Below are 26938 nucleotides of genomic sequence, written 5' to 3'. Positions count from 1 at the left end.
TCACCATCAATGGAAAAAGCATTTTGAACGAATATCAGCTGATAGGCTGTGTTGTGCTAAAGAGGACGTAACTCCAAAAAGCTCCTAGTGTATCTTTTCGGATGCAACACGTTGCTTTTGAGAAGATACAAAAAACAACTGTTGCTTATGGAAAGATACATTAAAGCACCTTGTATATCTTTTCAGATGCAACGCGTTGCTTTAGAGGAGATACGAAAGAGCATATATGTTGCGCATGCAAAGATATATTGAAGCACCTTGTGTATCTTTTCGGATGCAGTACGTTGCTTTTCAGAAGATACAAAAGAGCATCTGTTGCTTATGGAAATGTACATTTATTTTATTTTTCTGTAGTTACAATTACAAATCATATAAGTATGATCGGGAAAGAACAACATTAAAGCTCCTTGTGTATCTTTTCGGATGCAACACGTTGCTTTTGATAAGATACAAAAGAGCATCTGTTGCTTATGGAAAGAAACATTAAAGCTCCTTGTGTAACTTTTCAGATGCCATACGTTGCTTTTGATGAGATACAAAATAGCATCTGTTGCATATGGAAATGTACATTTATTTTATTTTTCTGTAGTTACAATTACAAATCATATAAATATGATCGGGAAAGAGCAACATTAAAGCTCCTTGTGTATCTTTTCGGATGCAACGCGTTGCTTTTTGAGAAGATACAAATGAGCATCTGTTGCTTAAGGAAAGATGCATTTTCAAAAATATTCAATGTTTTAGAACGGGTGCTATTGTAGTCTAGTGGGCCTCCGCCGATAGGCAAAGTTACGGGACCCGGGCTGTATCTATGTGGGAATCCAGCTGTATTCGACGGCCTATCTCGACTGTATTTGCTACAGTTGGCGTTTTAAATAAATAAGACTACATGCTGGCAGGAAACTCACACTAAAACGTGTCAGATGGGCTGGCTTCACACTATTACTCGACTGGCTTCACCTGGGCCATCACCTTCCCCTCCCACAGCGGAAGCACCTCGTTGTCATCAACTATCTCCTCCTGGATCACCTTCATGTCAAGGTCTTCGCACTCCGTTTTGAAGAAATACCTGTGCGGAAAAATATCATTTCAATTATTCAACACTTAGATAATGAACAATTACTGGTTCTAGAATAAATTATGGAATAATATGCTATGGGAGTGCATACAATGTTCATATTAAACCTGTGATTACTGGTCAGAAACATATATTAAAAATAATTTGTAATAAACCTAAACAATATATAGTTCAATGATGCTCTTTAGAGAACTATCAATATTATCAGTGAGACATTCTTTTATATTCAAAGCATTGCTGGATTTAGCTGAAAATAATTTCGATATTCAATAGATGAGAGAAAGAATAAACCTCAGGAATTCACAGGACATTAACCTCCCAAAACCAAGATTAGAACATTCCAGACGACACTTCTAATACATAGCTATAAAAATATTCAATTCACTTCCAGTAACAACAAGGAAAATAACGTCACGTCAGTTATTTAGAAAAGAAATCAAGAAATTCATTTTACAACTAGACAACCCGAATGATTTTTTTACTAAATTAATATAGGTCTAAATTTAGTATAATTTACATATTACACGACATGAACACTGCAACAATCAAAGATCATTGAACTCACAAATCCTGTCCGGTATGCGTAAACAGTAAGACAGTATCAAATTTCAATCACTGTCTCTTTCTTCAAAACGCATTCATTTATGGTCTAATTACATCAGCACTTTGAAAAAAAAACGAAACGTTAACTATGAATAAAATTGAACTAAATATGAAAAAAACAGCTTAAATAGTTTTAAGTTTTGTGTAAGTGTATGTAAGTGTATGTAAGTGTGTGTGTGTGTGTGTGTGTGTGTGTGTGTGTGTGTGTGTGTGTGTGTGTGTGTGTGTGTGTGTGTGTGTGTGTGTGTGTGTGTGTGTGTGCGTGTGTGAATGTGTGTGCGTATGAATGTGTGCGCATATGTGAATGTGTGTGCGTATGAATGTGTGCAAGAATGATTATAAATATTGACATATTGATTTATTTTAATATAATACCATATTCAATTATAATGTTCTTCATGATATAATATTTAAATTTGTATATAAATATTTTATTATATTTATTCAAGTGTCCCCACACAGGGTAACCTATAGGGAACACATATTAGAAATTAGGAAACAATATTGTATTTGATTTTTTGAATGCATTTGATTGTTTATTTATTTTTCATTTTTTTAAAATAAAGAATTGAATTTTTGAATGAACAATCTACAGAAGAGATAATTACAATATTGCTAGAAGACAGTGAGAAATTTAATTGCGTGGAATGGAATACAGATATTTAATTGCTGTATGGAACAGAAACATGGCCAATTTCAAAGAAACAGGAACGAAAGATGGAAGTGACTGAGATGAGAATGTTAAGATGGATGTGTGGGGTTACAAGAAGAGATAAAATAAGAAATGAATTGATTAGAGGCACTGTAATAGTTGGACCACTAGGAAAGAAAATGCAGGAGACAAGGATGAGGTGGTTTGGGCATGTGCAGCGACGGGAGGAGGATTATGTTGGACGAAGAGTGCAGGATTTGGTTTTGGATGGTGTGAGAGGACGAGGTAGACCTAGGATGAGGTGGGCAGATAGAATAGCGGCCGACTTGCGGGAGAGTGGTTGGAGGAGAGAGCAAGCATTGGATAGGGCTTTGTGGAGAGGCAGACTAAGAGAAAGGAATGCCGACCCCATTTAAATGGGATAAGGCACAGCCAAAGAAGAAGAAGATATCTATTTTACACGTGTACAAGATGCAGGCTCAACTCACACTTACGCGACTCAAGTCGAGAAGAGACGGCGACTCCAGTCTTCCCATACTAAAGTACATTAAATTGTATTTATTGGTGGATTAACGTATTCTATTCTAATTTCGGTGAATTTACCTGTACAATCCTTTCTTGGGCAAATACTCCTTGAACTGTCTGAGCGTGACATGATGTCCGGGTATCTTTGTGCGGTAGGGAAACTGTTCGTCGCAAAAACTGAACACGACCACAGTGCAGGCGGTGTCGGGCACCGGGAGCGGTTCCGCCCCTCCGCTTCCGCCGTTCCGCCTCATGCCGCCTCCGCTTCCACCTCCACTGCCCCCACCGCTGCGTCGCAGGGTGGAGCCGCTAGAGTGCGAGTGAGAGGCCATGGGGTCCATGCTTTTGTTCGCAAACCTAAAACAAATTGAGACAATAATCAGTTAAATTGCAAACAATTATTATGGAGTTAATCATTAGGAGTTTTTCAACTTTGACATTTGATTACAGCCGTATATCTGAATCTAAAAGTGTCAAATTAGATCTCATCTATTCAGCAAAGTAAGTCTTTCCAAAAAGTATAGCGTCCAATAACTGGTACAAATAATGAAATTGTTTCATCAAAAAACATATTTTTTCTGTGCAAGGGATGCTTCAAGATCTTTGCAGATGAAATAATCATCCTACTGAGAGGACTCATTGCAATGTGTGGATAAATTTGAGGGAACTGGTTCAGTAATGTTCTAACAATACCCGTTTGATCGCTAAGAATATTGTAGCTGTAAATAGCTATTGTAGCTGTATTGTAGCCGCTCATGGTTAGAGACGTACTCGAGAGCAGAAAGAGTAATATCCATGGTTAAACAATGGCTTGATATTAATACATTGAGTATAAATACATCAAAAACTAAATATATTACATTTTCTCCTACAATAGTTGGTCAACCAAATGATGCTATGAATTTAAAAATACATACAAATTGTGATTTTGAAAAATGGAAGGATTGTGCATGCCCTAAACTAAAAAATGAAAAATCTATAAAGTATCTGGGCATCATGGTTGATTGTAACCTTAAGTGGGAGCCTCATATAGAATATATTTGTAAACGCTTAAAATAATAATAATAATAATAATAACTTTTATTCACTTCATTGTACAATTTTACAAAGCATAAAACATGAAAAATATCAAGTGCACTCCTCATTAGGCTAGGCCTGCGTCGAGGAGTGGTTCGTCTTATGAATTACAGAAAATATATAAGAAAAACGATTCAGCTGCTTCAAGTACTATATAGAGCTACTTACATAAATAGTATTATCTTATGCCATTAAAGCAATCTAAACAAAAATACACATCTTCCACAAAAATAAACAAATTGATTACAATGCTTAGTTTATATAGCCTAGCTTACAGAAGAAAGTTAAATATATTTCAATGAAAAAAAAATGAAACGAAACAATTTATGAAGCCGATAAATACAATCTTAACCTTCTACAGAAAATCGATAAGGAGGACTCTCTAGAAATATCGAAAGGTAAAACATTAAATAAACGAGGACCCTGAAAGGCTGCATGACCAGCCGCAGATGCAGTTACACATCTCGGCTCATACAGTTTCTCTCTGGCTTGACCACGAGTTGTATATCCATGTTCAGGAGTCACTGGAAAATCTAATGGTCGTTCAAATACATATTTTAATAAGTTAAATTTATATAAATCCTCAAGGCTTAGAACTTTGAATTCTTTATAGATTAGGTTAGTGGGATATCTAACTGGTCTATTCAGACATATTTTTACAATTTTCTTATATTGCAAAATAAGGGGTTGTAAGATGGAAGATCCACAACCTCCCCATCCAACAATGCCGTATTCAATTACAGAAGAGATTAGGGCAAGGAATACCATCCTCAACTGGTACAATGGAAGAATATTTCTCAATTGAACAAACTTATAAAATGTTTTCCTTAATCTATTACAAACATAAGAAATATGTGGCTCCCACCTTAGTCGAGAATCTATCATGATGCCTAGGTATTTTACAGAATCATGAATAAAGAGAGAAACACACTGGCAATAAGACTGATTACAGTCAGGTTTATGAATAATTATTTTAAGTTGGTACTCCTCAGAGGGCTTACCAGCCATTGTGAGGTAAAAGGGTAGAACCACAGTTTTATCTTTATTTATACATAATTTATTGTGGTCACACCAATTTTTTATCTTTGCTATACCACTATTTGCTTTCTTAAATGCTTCCATCCATGAATTTCCATGAAACAGAGCTACAGTGTCATCCGCAAAAGAGTAGAGAGAGCCACAGTCTAGATCAATATTTAATAAATCATTAATATAAATTAGGAATAGAATTGGGCCAAGCACTGTTCCTTGTGGAATCCCAGCTTCAACTCTCCTATCGTTGCTAATTGTATCATCAATTTTTACGGCTTGTGACCTTAAGTTTAAGTATGACCTAAAAAATTTCAAAACTATGCCTCTAAAACCGATAATTTCCATTTTATTTAGCAAGAGTTCATGGTCCACTGTGTCGAAAGCCTTTTGGAAGTCCAGGAAGATTCCCAAGCACTTTTTTCCTCTATCTAAATGATTTATAACTTCTCTACTCACTCTAAATATTGCATCAGAAGTATTAAGGCCACTCTGAAAACCCAATTGCGAACTATTTAAGATTTTATATTTATTTAAGTAGGATATTAGTCTCGACTTTACACATTTTTCTATAATTTTACTAATACTAGATAAGAGGGAAATAGGACGATAATTATTCAAACTGGATTTCTCCTTTCCTTTATGTAATGGAATGACTATAGCCCGTTTCATTTCGTCAGGGAAGTAGCCCTGTTGAAAACATAGATTAATTATATGCTCAAGAGGTTTAGAAATATTATATGCATTTTCAATGAGGCAATTTGCATATACTCCATCAGGGCCAGGAGTTACCCTTCTTTTCAGACTAAAAATAGTATTAATAACTTCTTCTTCTGAGACTGGTGTAAAAAAGAATGAATTACAATTTCCTGGAATTACTCTATACCTGTATGTTTTGTCTTGATTTAAGTTCTTTAGATTCCTATTTGTAATCTCTTTACCGATTGTAGTGAAATATTTATTGAATTCATCTGCTATCTCTTTCTTTTTGTCTGACTTTATTACTCGTTTATCAATGCCTTGTATATCAGAAGATATATTTTTCTTTTGTTTAGTAGAATCCGTTGCTTCATTTATTGTTTCCCAGGTCTTCTTGATATTATGTTTGCAGTTAATAAATTTGTTTTTGAAATAAGTCTCCTTTACCACGCGCAAAATCCTCTTTAAAATAGTATTATAATTTTTTAATTTGTTGGCAAGTGCATCATTGAACGGCTGTCTTCTAGCTTTTTTAGTCATTTTGTTCCTTGTTCTTATAGATCTAACTAAACTTGATGTGATCCAGGGTTTAAGTCGGGTTTGTCTACTGCTAACCCTATGACAAACTTTTTTTGATAATGTAAAATGTTTTATGATAGTATCAAAGAAAATTGTAAAGGCTTTTTTAGCACTGTTTTCTGACATAGTTTCCCCCCATGATTCGTTTTCAATTCTAATCTTAAAATTATTTAAATCAATTTTTTCTTGTATGATTTGTAGATCATCAACAGCAGTATTTTTATTTTCACATATTTGATTCTTAGTCTCACTAATAGTACCCATTATTGCTTCATGGTCAGTAATCGAACAATTAAAAATAGCTGGATTAAGCCTAAAATACCGACTTTTTAGAAAAAAATGGTCAATACATGTTTCAGATACGTCACCGATTCTAGTACCTCCATAAAGATAACTTATAAACCCATATTCATTCAATACATCCATATACCTATGCCCAGCTAGACCTAAACGATTTTCCGAGATATCAATATTCGTATCACCAATCAGGACTCGATTTGAGAAGCATTTAGTCTCCTCTAAAAACATTTCAAGGTTATCTATGAATTCAAAAACATTCGTATCTGACGGTGATCGATAAAGGGCAGTGAAGTAAAACTGGTTTTGTTGAAAATCAATAATAAAATTAATAACATTTGTTTGTTGAATATCGACATTCAATATTTCAAACTTAATACCATGCTTAATATACACAATAATTCCATCGCATTTATTATATTTTGTTGGTTTTATGTATTTATTGTAATTGGGTAGATCAAACCCGTCATCATGAGACAACCAGGTTTCAGTGAGTATTATAATATCAAAATTTACATTTAAACTAGTAAGAAGCACACATAATTCATCAAAATTCCGTCTGACACTTCTAATGTTCAAATGAAAAATTTTTAAAACAGAATTGTCCGAAAAGAAAAAATTAACATGATTAGAATCTTGTAGCTTCGAAGTTTTACAATTATTATTGTCATAAAGTTCCTCCAATAAGTCTCTTACTTGGCAGTTCTCCATAATAAATTAGAGAGAAAAAAAACAATAACCAAATAGAAACTAATTTACAGCTTGTTGTAATCATCCTTCGATCTAATCAGCAAAGCCGGACTGGTTTCAGTCTTCCTGACAAAAATTTTTCCATCTCTAGACCATACGTAGCGGTAGTTTTTCTCTTCAGCCAACTTCTTCGTGTCTTTGAGCAGCATGGACACCGCCGGGGACAAGTGTTGGTACGCCGATATCCTACCAACCGGAAGAAAGCGAGATACAGTCCTTGTCGATATGCCAGGCTCACTTTTGTCTTCAAGTGCCTTCTTCTTGAATTCAGACAGCCATGTCACCTTATCTTCTCGACGCATAAATTTTAAAATAATAGGCTTAATGCCGTCCTTAAGGAAATTTATTTCCTTTATCTTTTATAAAGTCCGTAAAATATTAGACATTAAATTACTTAGGGTCCTTTACTTTGCCTATGTTCAATCGGTGCTGCAATATGGGTTAGTGGTATGGGGAGGAGCGTATGATGTTTTCATGAATAAAATTTTTACATTTCAAAAAATGATAATAAAAGCAATTCTTAATAAGCCAAGGGCTTTTTCTAGTAGTGAAACATTTGCCGAATTTAAAGTGATGACAGTACGTCAAATTTATATAAAGAAACTTCTCTATTATGCATGGATGAGGAAGGAGGAATTTACAGTGAATAATAACGTTTCTATGTATAACCTGAGAGTTACATCTCATAACATTTATAATATTAACTATTCAGATTTGACAATAGTGAGAAGACAATTGGGGTATCTTAGCTCAAAAATAATAAATATAATGCCAAATGCATTGTCAGAATATCTTTCTAATAGGGGTAGACAGAGGATGGAACAGATAAATAAGTGGGTGATACAAAATTTTTTCTTCGACATCAGTCAAATATTATAATTACTAGACTAGTAATTTATTGTTAACTTCGATTTTTTTGTAGCTTTGATTATTAGTAAATAAATTTTTTATATTGTCTAACAGCTGATACTCTCACTCAGCGGTCAGGGTTTTGCCCTTGCTGGGTGGTGCCATGTAATTTTAATTTATATGTAAAATAGCATAATATATTAATATAATCTAGAATATTTCTTTTGTAAGTTTTTTATTTTGTATTTTGTTTTTATGGGCAATAAAGATGTTAAAAAAAAAAATAGGAATATGCAAGATCCTCGGCCTCACTGACTTGAGCTTGGCAAATGAAATTCTACTTCTTTTGGCCTGAACTGGAAGATTTTAGCAAGACGGTTCAATGTACCAGACAGCGCACAGAACAATTGACAAACTGGATGTGAGCTATCCATACATGGTTATTTTGCGCAGAAGCCATGTCAACTGCCACGAAGATCGTGTGTGATTCGACTCAATTTTTTCTTGAAGTGGTATGCTAAGTAACAGGTCTATGTCATTATTGAATACAATAAAATTAAATGGATTTTTCTTTCTTATAAGGTGTTATATTTGTTTTTTGTTATTGTATATTATATGAAAAAGTTTTTTGTAAAAAAGGGTACCAAGAAATTATTTTTCGCCCCACTTGGATGTAATGAGCTGGTTTACGTGCGTCATATGGAGGCCGAAAGTGATTGTTTTCTGACCAGGCCGGTAAAATTTTTACGGCCCTAGGGCTGTAAAATAACCTTGAAATCAGCTGATTCTGATTTGTTGTGAACGTGTTTACAAAATAGTTTATGAAACGGAATCAGTTTATGCTTCTAGAATTGAATAAAGTATTTTGCAATAAGATACTATCATTTTATTTGGATGAATGAAATACAAATGAGATATTATAAACTATTCAAATTTAATTTTCAGAGTATAATAGAATCTAACCTCAAACCTCCTAGTAGGCTACTGCGTTTATCACGGAACATGGTGGATAAACGGAATCATTTTATGCTTCTAGAATTCAATAAAGTATTCTGCAATAATATACTATCATTTTATTTGGATGAATAAAATACAGATAAGATATATATTCAAACTATTCAAATAATTCGATTTTCAGAGTAGGATAGAACTTCTAACCTAAACTTCCGTTGACATTCAGATTGGCCAAATTTCAAGTGTGCTAAAACAGCTGATCAAAAACTTTTTATTATTTGTGTTTATCAGTCAATAATTAAAACATTTATAATAATATCATCTTATTGTCATTTGGAAGAATAAAAATTATAAACTCAACCTCTTACATAATTGAACATAATCCATAATCTTTTAGGTTATTTAGACAAATCAGAATAAAAAATAAAAATACTTGGACAATTTCCTGATATTCAGATTACCTCAGATTTGCTAGAGCTATGACCTTCCACTTTTGCTTTCGAAAGTGCTTATAATAGACAATTATTCTCATATATATATATTGTTTATTCTTCTGTGTGGCGAAAAATAACGTTCTCACCATGGGCGAAAATGTTTTTCCGGCTCTCAATCTTTTCTAGTCCTCGGCCTACGGCCTCGGACTTGAAAACCGATTTCGAGCCAGAAAAGTCTCATTTTCGGCCCTAGGTGCGAAATATACTATTTCGCCCCACTTGGATGTAATGAGCTGGTTTTCGTGCGTCATATGGTGGCCGAAAATGATTGTTTTCTGACCAGGCCGGTAAAAGTTTTACGGCCCTAGGGCTGTAAAATAACCTTGAAGTCAGCTGATTCTGATTTGATGTGAACGTGTTTACAAAATGGTTTATGAAACGGAATCAGTTTATGCTTCTAGAATTGAATAAGTATTCTGCAATAAGATACTATCATTTTATTTGGATGAATAAAATACAGATAAGATATATATTATAAACTATTCAAATTCGATTTTCAGAGTAGGATGGAACTTCTAACCTAAACTTCCGAAGTCAAAGACAAGCATTGTTGACGTTGACATTCAGATTGGCCAAATTTCAAGTGTGCTAAAACAGCTGATCAAAAAACTTTTCATTATTTGCGTTTATTATTCAAGAATTAAAACATTTATAATAATATCATCTTATTGTCATTTGGAAGAATAAAAAGTATAAACTCAACCTCTTACACAATTGAACATAATCTTCAAGGTTATTTAGACAAATCAGAATAAAAAATAAAAATACTTGGACAATTTCCTGATTTTCAGATTACCTCAGATTTGCTAGAGCTATGACCTTCCTGTTTTGCTTTCGGAAGTGCCTAATAAAAAATTATTCTCATATTTATATTGTTTATTTTTCTGTGTGGCGAAAAATAACGTTCTCACCATGGGCAAAAATGTTTTTCCGGCTCTCAATCTTTTCTAGTCCTCGGCCTACGGCCTCGGACTTGAAAACCGATTTCGAGCCGGAAAAGTCTCATTTTCGGCCCTAGGTGCGAAATATACTATTTCAACCAATTTTTTCTGACATTATATTTACTACTTTGTGCATGTATTTGTTTTGTAGGAAATCAAACAATATTATCATCAAATTCTCCTTTTGACTGACCTAGGCCTCGTCTGCTTACACCGTCCCTCATCCTCCATCAACCGCCTCCTGGCCTCCTCCAGCTGGTCGGGGGTGTGCGGCGAAGGCAGCGGCGGCATACTCGGATCGGCCACAAACGGCTGAGCTGGCATCGCTGCCGCCCCCAAACTACCGCCTCCACCGCCTCTCGAGCCTCCACTGCCTCCGGCCCCTCTCGAGCTGCCGCCTCCAGCCGAGGGGGCGGGACGCGGCAGCGGAAGGTGGTGGTGGTGGTCGGAGGAGCGGTGGGAGCGGGATGACGAGGAGGCTACAGAGTCACGGTCGCCGCCTCCGCTACCGCCTCCGTTTCCGCCGCCTCCAACCATGTGCTGCTTGTCGCTTTCCATCAGCCACGACAGTACGCGTCTGCAAAATAAATTGAAATTATTTTTCTTCTTTTAGAGAAAAGATAGTATTAAAAGATACTCCATGGTATAGTCCGTTTAGGTGGGCTGTCCACTAGAACTACCGAACGTCATCGAAAGATCAACAAAGAAAGCTATAGATGTTCGTCCATTGCAACAGGTTCATACGGCCGTACACGGCCGATCAATTTTTCGATCCGAATTGAATGGGATTTTCCGGCTCTATCCGGCCAAAGTCGAGCTGAGACAACAAAGTGCTCCTAACCTAAAATTGTTTCACGGTCTTGTTTGTTTTTTTTTTTGTTTTTTGAAGTTGTTCTGTTTTATACAAGTTGCGGCAGTCAATCGGGCGATTTTGCAACAGCGCTTGTGTTCGTTTGGCTGGAGTGGGGAGAACGATGCTACGCCCATCGTGTAGAAAACTTTAAAGCATTTTAGTAGCAATGGAGCAGTGGACAGGAGCACAGCGTGCTTATGCCGTAAAAGCATTTTATAAAAACGGGGACAGCTATGTGATCGCTCAGCGTGAATTTAGAATAGAGTTCGAGATTCATCGTAATAATGCTGTTCCATCAGCCAGTGCCATAAAGACCTGGGTTCGTAACTTTGAGGCAACTGGTTCTACAGTGAAGAAGAGAGGTGGTAGAGCAAAAAAGTGCGTACACCAGAGAACATAGCGGTAGTTAGAGTAATGAGCGATGTTAGCAGAAGACTTACTGAGTGCATACATAGGAATGGTGGACATCTGACAGATGTTATTTTTCGAAAATAAGACTTTTCTTTTCTATTTTTTTAGTTTTTTGAGTTTGTAAAGTAAATGCTACTATCTGTACTCTGTTTTTGTATGTTTCATGTCAATAAATCGAATCATTCACTCTTGATAACGCTTTTAAAATCGCCCGATTGACTGCCGCACCTTGTATAGTTGTAACTATGGACAATGAAAAGTTGATAAGTTTGGTTCAAGAGCATGTTCCATTGTGGGATATGCGAGACAAAAGATATCATCGTCGTGATGTTCAAAGGAACCTGTGGACAAAAAGGATCTAAAGATAAGATTATTGTAATGAATAACTAATTTAGTGGATACTTGTTTATCCAATTCTCAAAATCTCAATATAATCATTGTTTATTTTTCTGTGTGGCGAAAAATAACGTTCTCACCATGGGCAAAAATGTTTTTCCGGCTCTCAATCTTTTCTAGTCCTCGGCCTACGGCCTCGGACTTGAAAACCGATTTCGAGCCGGAAAAGTCTCATTTTCGGCCCTAGGTGCGAAATATACTATTTCAACCAATTTTTTCTGACATTATATTTACTACTTTGTGCATGTATTTGTTTTGTAGGAAATCAAACAATATTATCATCAAATTCTCCTTTTGACTGACCTAGGCCTCGTCTGCTTACACCGTCCCTCATCCTCCATCAACCGCCTCCTGGCCTCCTCCAGCTGGTCGGGGGTGTGCGGCGAAGGCAGCGGCGGCATACTCGGATCGGCCACAAACGGCTGAGCTGGCATCGCTGCCGCCCCCAAACTACCGCCTCCACCGCCTCTCGAGCCTCCACTGCCTCCGGCCCCTCTCGAGCTGCCGCCTCCAGCCGAGGGGGCGGGACGCGGCAGCGGAAGGTGGTGGTGGTGGTCGGAGGAGCGGTGGGAGCGGGATGACGAGGAGGCTACAGAGTCACGGTCGCCGCCTCCGCTACCGCCTCCGTTTCCGCCGCCTCCAACCATGTGCTGCTTGTCGCTTTCCATCAGCCACGACAGTACGCGTCTGCAAAATAAATTGAAATTATTTTTCTTCTTTTAGAGAAAAGATAGTATTAAAAGATACTCCATGGTATAGTCCGTTTAGGTGGGCTGTCCACTAGAACTACCGAACGTCATCGAAAGATCAACAAAGAAAGCTATAGATGTTCGTCCATTGCAACAGGTTCATACGGCCGTACACGGCCGATCAATTTTTCGATCCGAATTGAATGGGATTTTCCGGCTCTATCCGGCCAAAGTCGAGCTGAGACAACAAAGTGCTCCTAACCTAAAATTGTTTCACGGTCTTGTTTGTTTTTTTTTTTGTTTTTTGAAGTTGTTCTGTTTTATACAAGTTGCGGCAGTCAATCGGGCGATTTTGCAACAGCGCTTGTGTTCGTTTGGCTGGAGTGGGGAGAACGATGCTACGCCCATCGTGTAGAAAACTTTAAAGCATTTTAGTAGCAATGGAGCAGTGGACAGGAGCACAGCGTGCTTATGCCGTAAAAGCATTTTATAAAAACGGGGACAGCTATGTGATCGCTCAGCGTGAATTTAGAATAGAGTTCGAGATTCATCGTAATAATGCTGTTCCATCAGCCAGTGCCATAAAGACCTGGGTTCGTAACTTTGAGGCAACTGGTTCTACAGTGAAGAAGAGAGGTGGTAGAGCAAAAAAAGTGCGTACACCAGAGAACATAGCGGTAGTTAGAGTAATGAGCGATGTTAGCAGAAGACTTACTGAGTGCATACATAGGAATGGTGGACATCTGACAGATGTTATTTTTCGAAAATAAGACTTTTCTTTTCTATTTTTTTTAGTTTTTTGAGTTTGTAAAGTAAATGCTACTATCTGTACTCTGTGTTTTTGTATGTTTCATGTCAATAAATCGAATCATTCACTCTTGATAACGCTTTTAAAATCGCCCGATTGACTGCCGCACCTTGTATAGTTGTAACTATGGACAATGAAAAGTTGATAAGTTTGGTTCAAGAGCATGTTCCATTGTGGGATATGCGAGACAAAAGATATCATCGTCGTGATGTTCAAAGGAACCTGTGGACAAAAAGGATCTAAAGATAAGATTATTGTAATGAATAACTAATTTAGTGGATACTTGTTTATCCAATTCTCAAAATCTCAATATAATCATTGTTCATGGAAATTTTGGCGGCTGTGAAAGTAGTAATTCAATAATTGGCAACCAGCCAACTACTGAACTAGACTGATGTAAACGGTTCCAATGGACGACCATATTCGGCCGAATTAACGGCCGGCAGATTCATCCGATCCAACGGCCGAACGGATCGGTTGAATACGGTTCCAGTGGACGGTTACCCATAAGTTCAAAATTTCAAGCCAAAATTTTGTCAACTCAATAATAAATTCGACCTTATTTCTGTGTAAAAAAAGTACAGTAAAAGTGAAAAATGAACAGTACCTAACAACAATAATGGACAATTGACAATGGATAATGGACAACAATAATAGTTATTTGTATATCTACAGTGAAAAATACGACTTTTTCTCCCTGTGGGAAAAAGTTTGAAGCCCGAGGCGAAGCCGAGGGCAGCAATTATCCTGAGGGACAAAAAGTATTTTTCGCTCGTGATGTACACAACATTTTTCCTCCATCTACATTTCTTTATAGAAACTGCAAATAAAATCATTCTAATAACTTACGTATTGGTGACAATGATTCCTAACAACATAACCTAAATCTAAAACCTAAAAACCGGTCGTCTGATTGGCACTGCCGATTGCGCTATCTATCGGCAAAAGTTGTAACAATTATATCAGCTGAGCAGCTACCAAAAATGGCTGACTCCAGATCACGCGGTTCAGATTTGAATTGCAGATCAAAAATATTTGTTCGCTGGTATTTTGAATAGAATAAAATATTTTTTAAATTGTATAAATTTTTATCGTCTACTAATATTAAGAATATAATAATTATCATACAAACATATATTTCATGAGTTAATCAAATTTCTGGTTGTGGTATTGAATTTAGTTGACTCAATGACAGACACCTCTATTATGCTTTCTCATCTGAGCTTAGACCTTCTAATTTATTACAATGTAAGTTTCAAAATAGAGATGCTCCCCTTGTTATTTAAATGGAGTCACTTTTACTCCCTAGGGAGTTTTTCTGTTTTTTACTACCGAGAGTGAAAAAGTGACACTTTAGTATTAGGTTTCAGGGAGTAAAGTAAGTACTTTAGACAGTAGGTGGAGGAAAATATATTTTTATTCTATTCCTTCTTCACCCAGAAAATCTCAGACCCGAGTACTGTCACTGACATCTTACGGTCGCTCAGTCCTATCGGATTCAGGACCCGGTGAAGCTATTGATCTGAATCGTGATTGTGGTAATGTGGAGTCTAATTCATAGTGAATTGTTACGTTTTGAGTATTTGTGCATTGCCAAATATTTATTTCTCTCTATACAGGTATACTCTTTTATGTATACACATTGTCACGGCATATTTTCTAATAAAAATAAAAAAACAGCCTAAATCAAAAGAATTTTGAAAATAGGCGCCAATCTCTGAGTTCATTATCTCCTATTGCCGATAACAGAGAGCGCTCCTTCCATACAGCTGATAGATTGATCGGCCAAGAACAAAAATATTCTACAGATGATAATATTTTCCAAAATATTAAAAAATTGAAGTAATTCGAAATAAAATAAAATATCAAATTCTATTCACCACCTATATCCTATTCCCTTCCTTGATTTGGCAATTGAGTGTGACGTCACATCTCGGAAGTGCGGTGAAGAAAAAAGCTTCAGTTTTTGTCGTGTATGTGTCGGGTCGTGCCGTATGATGATGTGCTGAGAACTGAATGTGCTTCATATCATGTGAAGGAGAGATAACACATAAATATGTCGTTGACGTATCGTGTCGACCGGTTTTATGAGGACTATATATAGCGGTGAGTTGATCAATAATAAATATATATATATATATATATATATATATTATATATATATATATATTATATATATATATATATTGCCAAATTTTCCTGCATATTCCTCACCACCACATGTCTTACCTCAGGCCTATTAATACTATTAATTGATTGAGTTATTCGGAGCAATTATGAAATATAATGAACCTTTTAAAATATAAAAATATGAAAACAATTTCAATTTATTCAATAAAAATAGGCCGAAGTGTAGTAATGGATATTTCTAAATTGGGATTTCAAGATTTTAAACCCCAATAACATGAATAGAAGAGTATTAATAACATTCATATTGTATAGAATTTCAGATGTGCAAGTATTTCTACTTTTCTTTATTTGTTTTTAAAATCTAAAATTATTATCAGAACATTTCGAATAATATTAACATATTTATGTATTGTCATAACATATCTATTTATTTATCATATTATTAAAAAATGCTTACTCTTCCTAGCCTCTATATTCATGAATGTGCAATGTATGGATTCAAATTGCGAGAGTCCTGGCTCACTGGGCATTTATTATATATTATATCATATTATAATTATCATATATTATACCATCATATATTGCAATCACAGATACAATAGGCTACTAGAAATAATAGAGAATTGAGAATTCAGGCCCATGGAGCTACATTCTTTGAGACAAGCCTTCAGTATATGAAAAAAAAAGATTTTAAATGCTCTCCCTACAGAAATCACCAATTTGAAGAATAAAAGGGAATTCAAGAATTGCCTGGGAAACGGGCTAATAAACAAAAAAATATATAGTTTGGAAGAGTTCTTGGGGGGTTCTGCCATATCTGTCAATCCAACTAAATCTGACTAATTTTTTAGATAGAAATTTACAGCATTTGTTTTGGACTTTCTTTTAATGATACTTATTTTTAATTAATTTACATATGTAAATTTACAGCATTTCACTTGAATTTGCATTTAATAATGATCGTTTTTAACTAATTGATTGATTGACTTGTTGTTCTTGTTGTGTTTTTGTTGTTTTTTACATCAATGGACAATTTATTTTCAATTTTTTTTTTTCAATTCAAATTTATTTATTCCACACTCATAAATACATATACATAAATCAAACAAAGCTCAACATGACAATAGAATCCAACCAAAGTGTAATAATAATAAACGGTAAGTAAAAAAAAAACCACTGGCATAAGATGACTCTTGTTCGCCAGTGGGAGTAGGATATGAAATTATAATACGCTATTATAACATAATTTATTGTGTTTATTGTTATTATTTTTTAAATATGGCGAACTGCCAAACATTGTAAAAAATGTACATGCTAAGAATAAATTGATTGATTGAAAGGGTACAATAGGTGAGAGCACCAGGCCCCATTATAACACTACAGCTGCTTGCAGTTGCTATATACCTGTCTTTGTTGGTGTGGGCCAGGGATGGTGTATCAGATACAACACTGACTCCACTGTCGGTCAGCTCAGTCTTTTTACTGCTCCACCTCCTGCTTCCCCCTCCACTTCCACTACCACTGCCACTCCAATCCCTAAAACCGCTCTGTCTGTGACCTACAACAACAAATCAATAAATCAAATTTTATTGCCTCACAAAACAAATTATCACACTAGATACCAATTCATTCATTCTTACAATAATTACAACTTGAAAATAATGATAGAGACGATAGGTAGAGGTAAAATAAGGTAACCGTGTGCTATTCCTCTCCTAAATTTAGATAATAGTCCAAAATAGGTGTAGTCTTGTAGTGATTCACTTCACAAAACTTCCAGTCCTAGAATATTTTCACAAAGAAGATTTTAAAAACCAAGAGAGCTTCAAAACCAAACAAAGAAGAAATAAAAACACTTGACTCACATGGGCTACTTTTCAACAAATTAATAAAAATAATATGAAAATCGTGTAGTACCCTTTATTTTTTTTATAAGTTTTTTAAAAAATAAAGGGTACTACAAAATGTTTATATTGATTTTATTAATAGAAGAAATAGTAGACATTATTACTAGTAGTTCTGTGAACAGTAGACCTCACACAGTATTCTCATCCACAAGTGCCTGATTGAAACTATAGACCTTATGGAAATAAAGCAATAGATTGGCTTCTCCACACATCTGTGTAATCACTTGTCAGCTGATTTATGATGAATAATATTCTATAGTCTGCTTTTTACTCTAATATTGGCGTATGAAGGAGGCTCCTTTTTCCTTGTATATTATCCTTGAAATGCAAAATTTCCAAAAACCTTGTTTAAACGTCGACGCGCAATTAAAAAAGGAACATACCTGTCAAATTTCATGAAAATCTATTACCGCGTTTCGCCGTAAATGCGCAACATATAAACATTTAAACATTAAGAGAAATGCCAAACCGTCGACTTGAATCTTAGACCTCACTTCGCTCGGTCAATTATATGTATAATAATTTTAAACCTTTCCCTTTAACCTACAACTAAGTTCTCACTAATCTCCAACTAGTTTGCAACGGTGAAGTTAAATGTATATCAGCCTGCAATGAAAACTTGATACCGTGAAATTCAACGAACTGAATGGTTCAACTTCCCATTTATTTCAGCATCTCAAGAAATGGTCAAAAAAGGTAGGCCTACAACTTGATTAACTGGGAACAAAACTAAATAAAACCCTTCCACTATGCCAGCCTTTTGGGATAATGATTTGAAATTGAAATGATATTTCTTCTGTCGACTTTGATACTGTAGCCTTATTTTTAAATATAAAGAAAAATAAAAATCTCAGTACCCTTTTTGAAATATTTTGTCACAAAATATTATTTTTAACCATATTATAAGCTATTATTATCTAGTTATACAGTGTGTTTGAAAAAGAACTCCCTAGTTTTAAGTATAAATTTAATGTGTAAATTAATGGAAAACTACATCAACAAGTACATACAATGAAAGAGAGAACCTTCAAGTTTTGTTCCACATCAGTACACTTCAGCATGGGATCCATTTGTTGCCCTCCACACGTCGAGACGACATTCAAGTTCTCGCCATGTATTCACCAGCATATCAGGTGCAACTGTCCCAGCCGCCGTGACGATTCTTTCCCGTAAATGGTTCATGTCTCGGATTTTTTCACTGTACACAACATTTTTTATGTGTCCCCAACAGAAAAAGTCCAGAGGTGTTAAGTCCGGGCTTCGTGGTGGCCAAGCAATTGGGCCAGCTCTCCCTATCCACCTTCCCGGAAAGCCCGTACTCAACTGAGGGAACTGTTCCCTGGCGCCGTCTCAAGGTCAAGCAGGTCTGCTAACTGCAGGGGGACAAAACTTAGACAGTTGCTGAAGAATCAAACACCACAAACTAGAATAGAGTATAAAACTTTCTACAGATTCTATGACGTATTAAAACTAGGGAGTTCTTTTTAAAACACTCTGTATAATGATTTATATTTATATAATTTTTCTAAAAATATTTTTATTGCAAAATAAATTGAATTTTCGATAAATAATGTGGAAGAACTGACTTGATTGTGATGCATCTGTGTAATCAGGCATGGATTTACTCTTAGGCACATGCATCCGATGTTCAGAGCCTTCAGCGAAATCATGAACGTTGCCAGAATCTGATGAGAAGTTGGAGAAAACATCCTACAGAAAAACAAACAAAATTTGATAATTAAACTCATTATTTTTTCATTCAATGGCACTCAAAACACAATTCATGAAAATGATTGGGGAAGGAGCAAACCGTCACATCCAAAAACTGTTCCTTCTCCGAATTTCGATTCATAAACTAGTCCAAAAAGTAGGTTATGTTTCATAAACTTTGGAATTCAAGTCCAATTTACACTTGAAAAACAATAAATTTTGCAGGTCCAGTTTTTGTAGCAAAAGTCCAATTTACACTTGAAAAACAATAAATTTTGGATTCAGATTGTTAAAAAAGTTGAAAAACAAAATTACACTCACTAATCACTTAAAACTGTAGAATGAGTTACTATAGTGGGGTCCATGTTATAATGGCAGAGTTTATTTAGCATTTGTATTGATATCCTTGTCTATCATTCAACAAAGCTGATAGCGCTATCTCTTTCTCGCTTTGCTCTGTTCCAGATCATCTTTTAACAATGTATTTAATGTAATTCACATTTTGTACATTCAGCATTTGTATTGCTATCCTTGTCTATCATTCAACAAAGCTGATAGCGCTATCTATTTCTCGCTTTGCTCTGTTCCAGATCATCTTTTAACAATGTAGAATTAATGATCAATTCAAAAAATATTCCATCTTAATTATGAAAATTCATTATGAAATTATGAAAAATATAATTCCTAGCTTAATAAAATATAATTAATTATTTTAAATGAGAATGAACAGTTACATAAATGAACCTGTATCAGCTACTGTCTATAGAAGGCATAGACAAGACTGAGGATTGGCAACGTTGTTCTCCTATCTTCCTCCACTTCCATTATAACGTGGACCTCACTATAGATAGATAGATAGATATATATTACGTCTGGTTGGCCTCAACGGCGTCAGACAAGTCAAAGTGCTAGCAAATCTAGTTTTTATTCAGTCGACCGATTATATGTCTTGAATAGAGAGATTGATTGATCTATTGATTGATTGATTGATTGATTGATTGATGTGGTACCTTTTCCTTCCTGGAATGGGAATGCGAATGGCGCTGATGAGATGATTGGTACTTGTGCGCTGGCATCGTGAAAGGACTCATCATCGATGGAGGACCACTCGAGCAACTCATCTAAAAACAAATTCAAATTTATTTATTCATTGCATTTTTATTTATTTTTTGCATAAATAGGAAAAAAGTATTGTAATAATAATAGTATTACAGGTTGCCGTATTCTCATCATAATCATGATAATTTTTTATTCAGCTCCTAATACACTCAAGTTTACCATCAGTCTTTTGCTCAAGCAATAGTCGGAACATGGAGGTCATTGCGTGAGGACGGTAAAACGGATGGGTCGCCAAGCTTAAGGCTGTGCAAAGGCTAAAAATAAACTTTTTACTCGCGATATTTTTCAAAGTTTTTTGAAAGCTGGAAGCTCTCCGATTGGCTGATTGAGTTGGCGTCTAAAAAACGTTTAAGGCTGTGCAAAGGCTAAAAATAAACTTTCTACTCGCAATATTTTTCAAAGTTTTTTGATTTGTATATCATCAAGCTATCAAAATGAAAAAGTTTTCTCAGGAAAACATTTTTTTTCTGACCATTACTTTTTGAGATATGAGCGCCTAAGGTTCAACTTTTTGGGACAGAACATTTCAAATTCGGTAAGAAATAAATCCATGAGATTTAGAGGATAAATTCTTCATGGTATTGTTGATCAAGTCAAACAAAACTTTTCTGAAAATATCAATTTTTAAGATCGTTATTCAATTTACTAGAAGTAACCAAAAATAACTTTTATTTGAGTTATTATAGGTAAATTGAATAACTATCATAAAAATTGATATTTCAGAAAATTGAATAACTATCATAAAAATTGATATTTCAGAAAATTTTTGTTTTACTAGATCAACAATACCATGAAGAATCCATCCTCTAAATCTCATGGATTTATATCGTACCGAATTTGAAATGTTCTGTCTCAAAGATTCAAACTTCAGTCGCTCATATCTCAAAAGGATATGATCTGCAAATCTGGAGTGCAGAAAAATTTTTCCCGCACTAGAGCGGAAAAGTGATTCTTTGCGTTCTGTAATCAGTGCAGCAATGGCCACTTTTCAACGTAACTGTAGGAAAAAATCTTTTCTGCACTCCAGATTTGCAACATGGCAACGCATAATACTTAGTAGGTTATATGGAGCAACAGTGCAGCAAAATCAAAATGAAGTTGGTAACAGTGATAGTCCAGGCGCTGGCTTACATTGAGCATACATGAGAGAGGCAGAGAATTTGACTTTGGATTATTGTTAGGGGGTCTTTAGTGTATATGAAACTCGATGTCGTCACGTCCCAGGGTGGTCGACAGATTGGGGGGGAGGGGGGTAAGTTGTAAAAAACGCGCGCTTATAAAATCGCCTGTCCTGCAGTTACTATTCATAGTACAGCTTTGACTTTTTTCTCAATATCATGTACTTATAACTGGCTTTCAATGTGTTCCTCTACATTTTTGAAATAAACGAAACTTGAGTTTCAAGAAATATATTAAGATAGAAAATGTTAGTATTTATATGTGTTTATGTTTTATTGCTTTTATTTTAAATTAATTTATTGTGATGTGCTGCAGGCTACATTAGAATTACACACTGGCCACGCTTACTTGATATAGTGGTCAGTTAATTTCCAAGAAATGTTTGTGGAATTCCTTAGTTCTTTATGGTGGAAATTGAATTCATCATCCATTCATTATCATAATAATTATGTTTAATATGGAAATGTTAAACTTTCGTGAATCTTCAGTTTGTCGTGAACTTTCGAGAAAGTATATCCAATATAATAATAGATATGTGACAAGTCAAAATTAAATGAAAATTTAAATATTCATTCAAATTATTTCTAACAGTTTTATTATAATGGTATTTCACTAACTTTTGATTGATTCATCCATTATGGTATTCCCGTTCAGACTGTTTTGAAATGGTAACAAGTTATTCAGTATCAAAATTTGGGAATAGAATAGTTTCGGGCCATGCCTGTTAATCTTTCCCAAACATATTTATATGATTTATAATTAATCCACAAATGAATGAATGGATGTATACCTGCACGTAGCTAACGTATGGATTATTCCTTCATAGATTCTTGCATGTTACATTAATAAATCTCTGTCACAGATTCAGAAATCAAGTCTCGATGGTTTGGAGAGCATATTATTGGAGTGATTCTTTTACTCTGCTGCTTCTAGTATGTTCACTACCTTTGCTTGAATTTAGACTATAGACATGAAAAACTATGTCCACCTGTATCACTCCATCTTCATTGAGAATTTTCATAACTCTTCTCATCACAAAGTTTCCATAATCTTGCAGCGTATTGAAAGTTTTGAAAAGTGAAGTAGGAGTTGAATTAAGGAGAGCCATGTCATCATTATGCGAATTTGTCAACGATATTTAAGGATCTAGTCAAATCCACAACTAGTTTCACTAATTATTTCATGGGCCAAGTGAGATTGAGCGTTTTTTTTTCAAATATCCATCAGATGTTGACAGAGATTGCGGTTATTGTAGAAATGCATGCTGCACTAAAACCTCAATGCTGAATTATATTTAAACAGCTACCTAGTAAAAATACAGAGATCAGATCTTTTTGTTCTAGAATGAACTAAGACTAGGATTTTTTGTTTGATTGCATCGTGGAGAATGACAGAACTCTGTTTCTTTTTATAGGTGAGAATACACTTTTACTCGTACAATTTGCCACAACTAGGTTCAGATAAAAATCGTTGAAGACCGAATAAATATTTCTTTATACATTCAAAAGAGAATCACACACTTCTTCACTTGCTTCCAGACCATTGATAACATTACGAAGATTCTGTTGTCCATCAGTCTTGAAGAAAAATGTAATGTTCTCGTGAGAAGGTTATGCTCCTGGAAATCATTCTCATCTCTCATTATTCTTGTTTTACTTCCTTCGATGTCTTTCTTCACAATCTCCAGTGATATCCTATAATGATGTCAACATACTAAGATTTATTTATATAGTAGCAGCCATTTTAGGAAAGCCTTTGAAGAACTAGCTATTCCAATCACTCACCTATGAGTTTTAGATGATCGAATGAGGGTTGCTCCAAAGCATGATCGGTTGTCACATTATTAAATTTTCAAGATTTCCTTTTGACAGAGAGCCAATGTATTGACTGTCTAAAGTTAATGTTTCCTTATTGGAAATGATTTTCTACTTCTGTGGGTATTTTTTTTCTAGATTTAACACAGACTCCATAACATGGTTTGTGTGATTGAATGAAAAAAGTATGGGTCTTTTCTCGTACAGTTTCTATGTGCAATACCAGAGTCCTTCCTTATGAGCACGAATACAATTCAAGATAATTTAAACTATGTTACAATAATCAGTCATAAATTTCAAGTAGTCATTGATTTTGCATTGTGATTCTAAAAAAACTCCACAAATAGCTCCTGACTTCTTTCAAATATACTTCGACAATCTCTCATATTTGAAACGTTCATGAGTCCTTCTTTGTAGTTGTTTCATTGAATTGAAACACCTCACACCTTAATTAGACTTGATTAGACTGATTGAATTAGGTCAACATTTAAAGTCCAAAAATTGAAAACCAGAAGATCCATTAGAGCATTAATGTTATTATATGAATTTCTAAATAATAATATATTCATGCCAGATTTAATCAATTTGTTAAATTTTCATGTTCCATGCAAAAGACCAAGACTTAATATGCTATTTCAAATACCGTTTGTCAGAACCGCTCACCATTTCAATTCCTACCTAAATAGAACAATGAGATTGTACAATAGACTAAACCCATTCCTTGATCCCTTCTATGACCGCTACAATACATTCAAGAGATCTTGTGGAAGATTATGCTGCTCAAATGATGAATAAATTATTATTTTTGAGCTCTACTAACTCTCTTTCTTCAAATGTTTCTTCTTTCTATATGTATCTTTCATCATATACCCCTTTACTAACTTTCCGGAATCTAACCAAAAAATCGTTCTCTTCTAATCTTATTATTTATATACTGAATCGTGATTTTATGAAGTGCGATATTATTTTTTTTTTGTTTTCTTTTTTGTATGTTAATTGTAATGTTATACTATCATCTATGTCATTAAGGCTCGTACTGGAGTTTGTCTGTGAGCCTATGTTTTCTTGGAATAAATAAATGAATAAATAAGATATTCGTGCTTCAATTGTAAATTTATATTGAGAAAATATTTTACTCCTGTTACACGGTGCTCTATATTGGGTAGCCTATATTATTTGTTAAACTTACTCCATTAGTTGACTTTCGCAATTCCAAAGTGATCATTGAACTAAATCGAATAATTATTCTCTCTTTATGAGATATTAGTTTTTTATCGACTGAGAAACACAAATAGGATTCCTAACAAGAAACAAGATGGTTTATCATTACAATGTAATCATAATATATTATGATTATGAGATATATTACGATAATGAGATGAAGTTTGTAATTTGACCACAATTTGTATATTATGATGAGAATTATCAATTATTGAGGCTTGAGAGTTGAAAAATCGTGTTCAGCGACCGAAAATACATAAGATAGCGTTCCTGAAATACATAATTTGAATGCATAGAATAGTAGGAGCGATGCGATAGACAGGCCACTACGCGCATTAATCATGGGGGAGGACCGCGCCGCAGCGTAACAGTGCTACTTATCCCCCTCCCACCGCCGCATCTATGATCGTAACCCCCAAACTATATATATCATTGAATTCAGGAAGAAACGGCCTACAACGTCCATTGGAACCGTTTTTGTCAGTCTAGTTCAGTAGTTGGCTGGTTGCCAGAAAGTGACGTGGCAAGCTAGTTAGTAGGGAAAGTCATTCTTCTGTGTGTTTTACTCACAAAGATAATAAAAAAAAGATTAATAAAACAGAACAAGTTCAAAAAACAAAAACAGACAAGACTGTGAAACAGTTTTGAGGTTAGGATCATGATGTCTCAGCTCGACTTCGGACGGATAGAGCCGGAAATTCCCTGCCAATCTACTTTTCTCTTTTTAGTATTTGTATTACCAATTATTTTAAAAATGCAGTGAAATAAACGAATTATTATTATTATTATTATTTAATTCGGATCGAAAACTTGATCGGCCGGAGACGGCCGTGCACGGACGTATGAACCTGTTACAATGGACGAGCATCTATAGCTTTCTTTGTTGGGAGATTGTTCGGTTGAGTTCGGTAGTTTTCGGCCAGTGCTAGTTCGGACGAAATCGGTTCCAGTGGACGGCCCACCTAATACTAGCTTTGCCGGGCTGAGAGGGACTAGTCCCATTTGAACTCATGGGAATTATATATTCACTGTACCGGTCACGTGCACTGATACTGATACGAGAGAATCCAGATGATAACTTACCAAGAATGTCCTGATCGTCACCATCGTCCTCAACCCGCAGTTTTCCGCGGATCGCGTCGGCTAAAGTTGTTGGACCTATTGATCCAACGTTGTCAGTCAGCTCTCCCGTCTGCGAAAATCAAAAATAATATTCAATTTATTTCCATAACCACAAAATACTGCATAATATCTATATAAATAAAAATCGAGCCTCAAATTTTTGACATTCAATAACTTTTTATGTGTTATAATGTGTTTACGTTTTAATGTGTGCACCGAATTTGATGATTTTTTTAGTTGTGTTCGTTATATTCAGGACCAGGTTTATGGCCTATCAAATGTATAATCCGACTTCAGGACTCTTTCCAATGGTCCTTCAAAGTTTACATGTAATCCTTATGGAAGAAGATTTGTGAGCTGGCCACACACAGATAATATAAATCAGCTGTTATAATCATTGCAACATCCAAAAGCCATGAGTTAAAATTTTAATTCTTAATTAATCCGCGGTACGAATGAAGTCCAAACTTGAGTCGTAGAACTCGAAATGGTGTAAATTTAGAATATGCACGGGAAAATCAGCAAAAGCAAAAAGGAGATATACCATTCAATTCCCAGCAAGCTGCATTCAACTATAAATAAAAATACAAACTGCTGCACAACTAACTAAGCACATAGGAAGTCCATATTGAGATAAAATTTTAAATACTGATTGTTGAATAATTTTCATAAATATACAGTGCATCTTATTAAGCTAAGACTAAGCACACCTGAGGAGGCGCGGCTTGGTGATACAAAGTGTTGATCTTATGAAGATTGCCTTATCACACCGTTCCACGCCGTGCCCGATTCAGTGTGTGTGAGCTCTTCCATTCAAACCAATAAGCAAAAAGCACCTGGATGCAAAATGCCGCATCGCGCCTCCTCAGGTGTACATCCAGTTAAAGTTTACCATGAGATGCATTAACTATTTGGCGGTACGAAGTTCGCTGGGCCAGCTAGTCATTACAATAATTATAATCCAACGCATATGGTAAATATACATTTACACACATAGATTATTAATCTATGGGGAAAGAATTATCATCCTAATTTAAGCTTTACAATACAAC

General features: G+C 35.2%; 1 protein-coding gene across 1 annotated transcript in view; it reads right to left on the bottom strand.

Moving 5' to 3' along the window:
• Window positions 1–715: 715 nt before the first annotated feature.
• LOC111056696 (axin) overlaps window positions 716–26938 on the bottom strand; it is a 94156-nt gene continuing 67933 nt past the window's right edge. Inside the window, exons 11-19 of the mRNA XM_039435057.1 lie at window positions 25848–25956; window positions 24207–24217; window positions 20442–20552; window positions 19308–19431; window positions 17219–17372; window positions 12491–12874; window positions 10721–11104; window positions 2937–3215; window positions 716–1069 (exon numbers count right to left, since the gene is read on the bottom strand). Of these exons, the coding sequence (XP_039290991.1) occupies window positions 943–1069; window positions 2937–3215; window positions 10721–11104; window positions 12491–12874; window positions 17219–17372; window positions 19308–19431; window positions 20442–20552; window positions 24207–24217; window positions 25848–25956 (1683 nt within the window). The 3' untranslated portion in view covers window positions 716–942. The remainder of the gene's footprint in view (window positions 1070–2936; window positions 3216–10720; window positions 11105–12490; window positions 12875–17218; window positions 17373–19307; window positions 19432–20441; window positions 20553–24206; window positions 24218–25847; window positions 25957–26938) is intronic.

This window comes from Nilaparvata lugens, chromosome 8, assembly GCF_014356525.2.
Source record: "Nilaparvata lugens isolate BPH chromosome 8, ASM1435652v1, whole genome shotgun sequence".
NCBI classification, from domain to species: Eukaryota; Metazoa; Arthropoda; class Insecta; order Hemiptera; family Delphacidae; genus Nilaparvata; species Nilaparvata lugens.
Note: the sequence above shows the minus strand (reverse complement) of the source record. Positions and strands in the feature narration are given on the sequence as shown.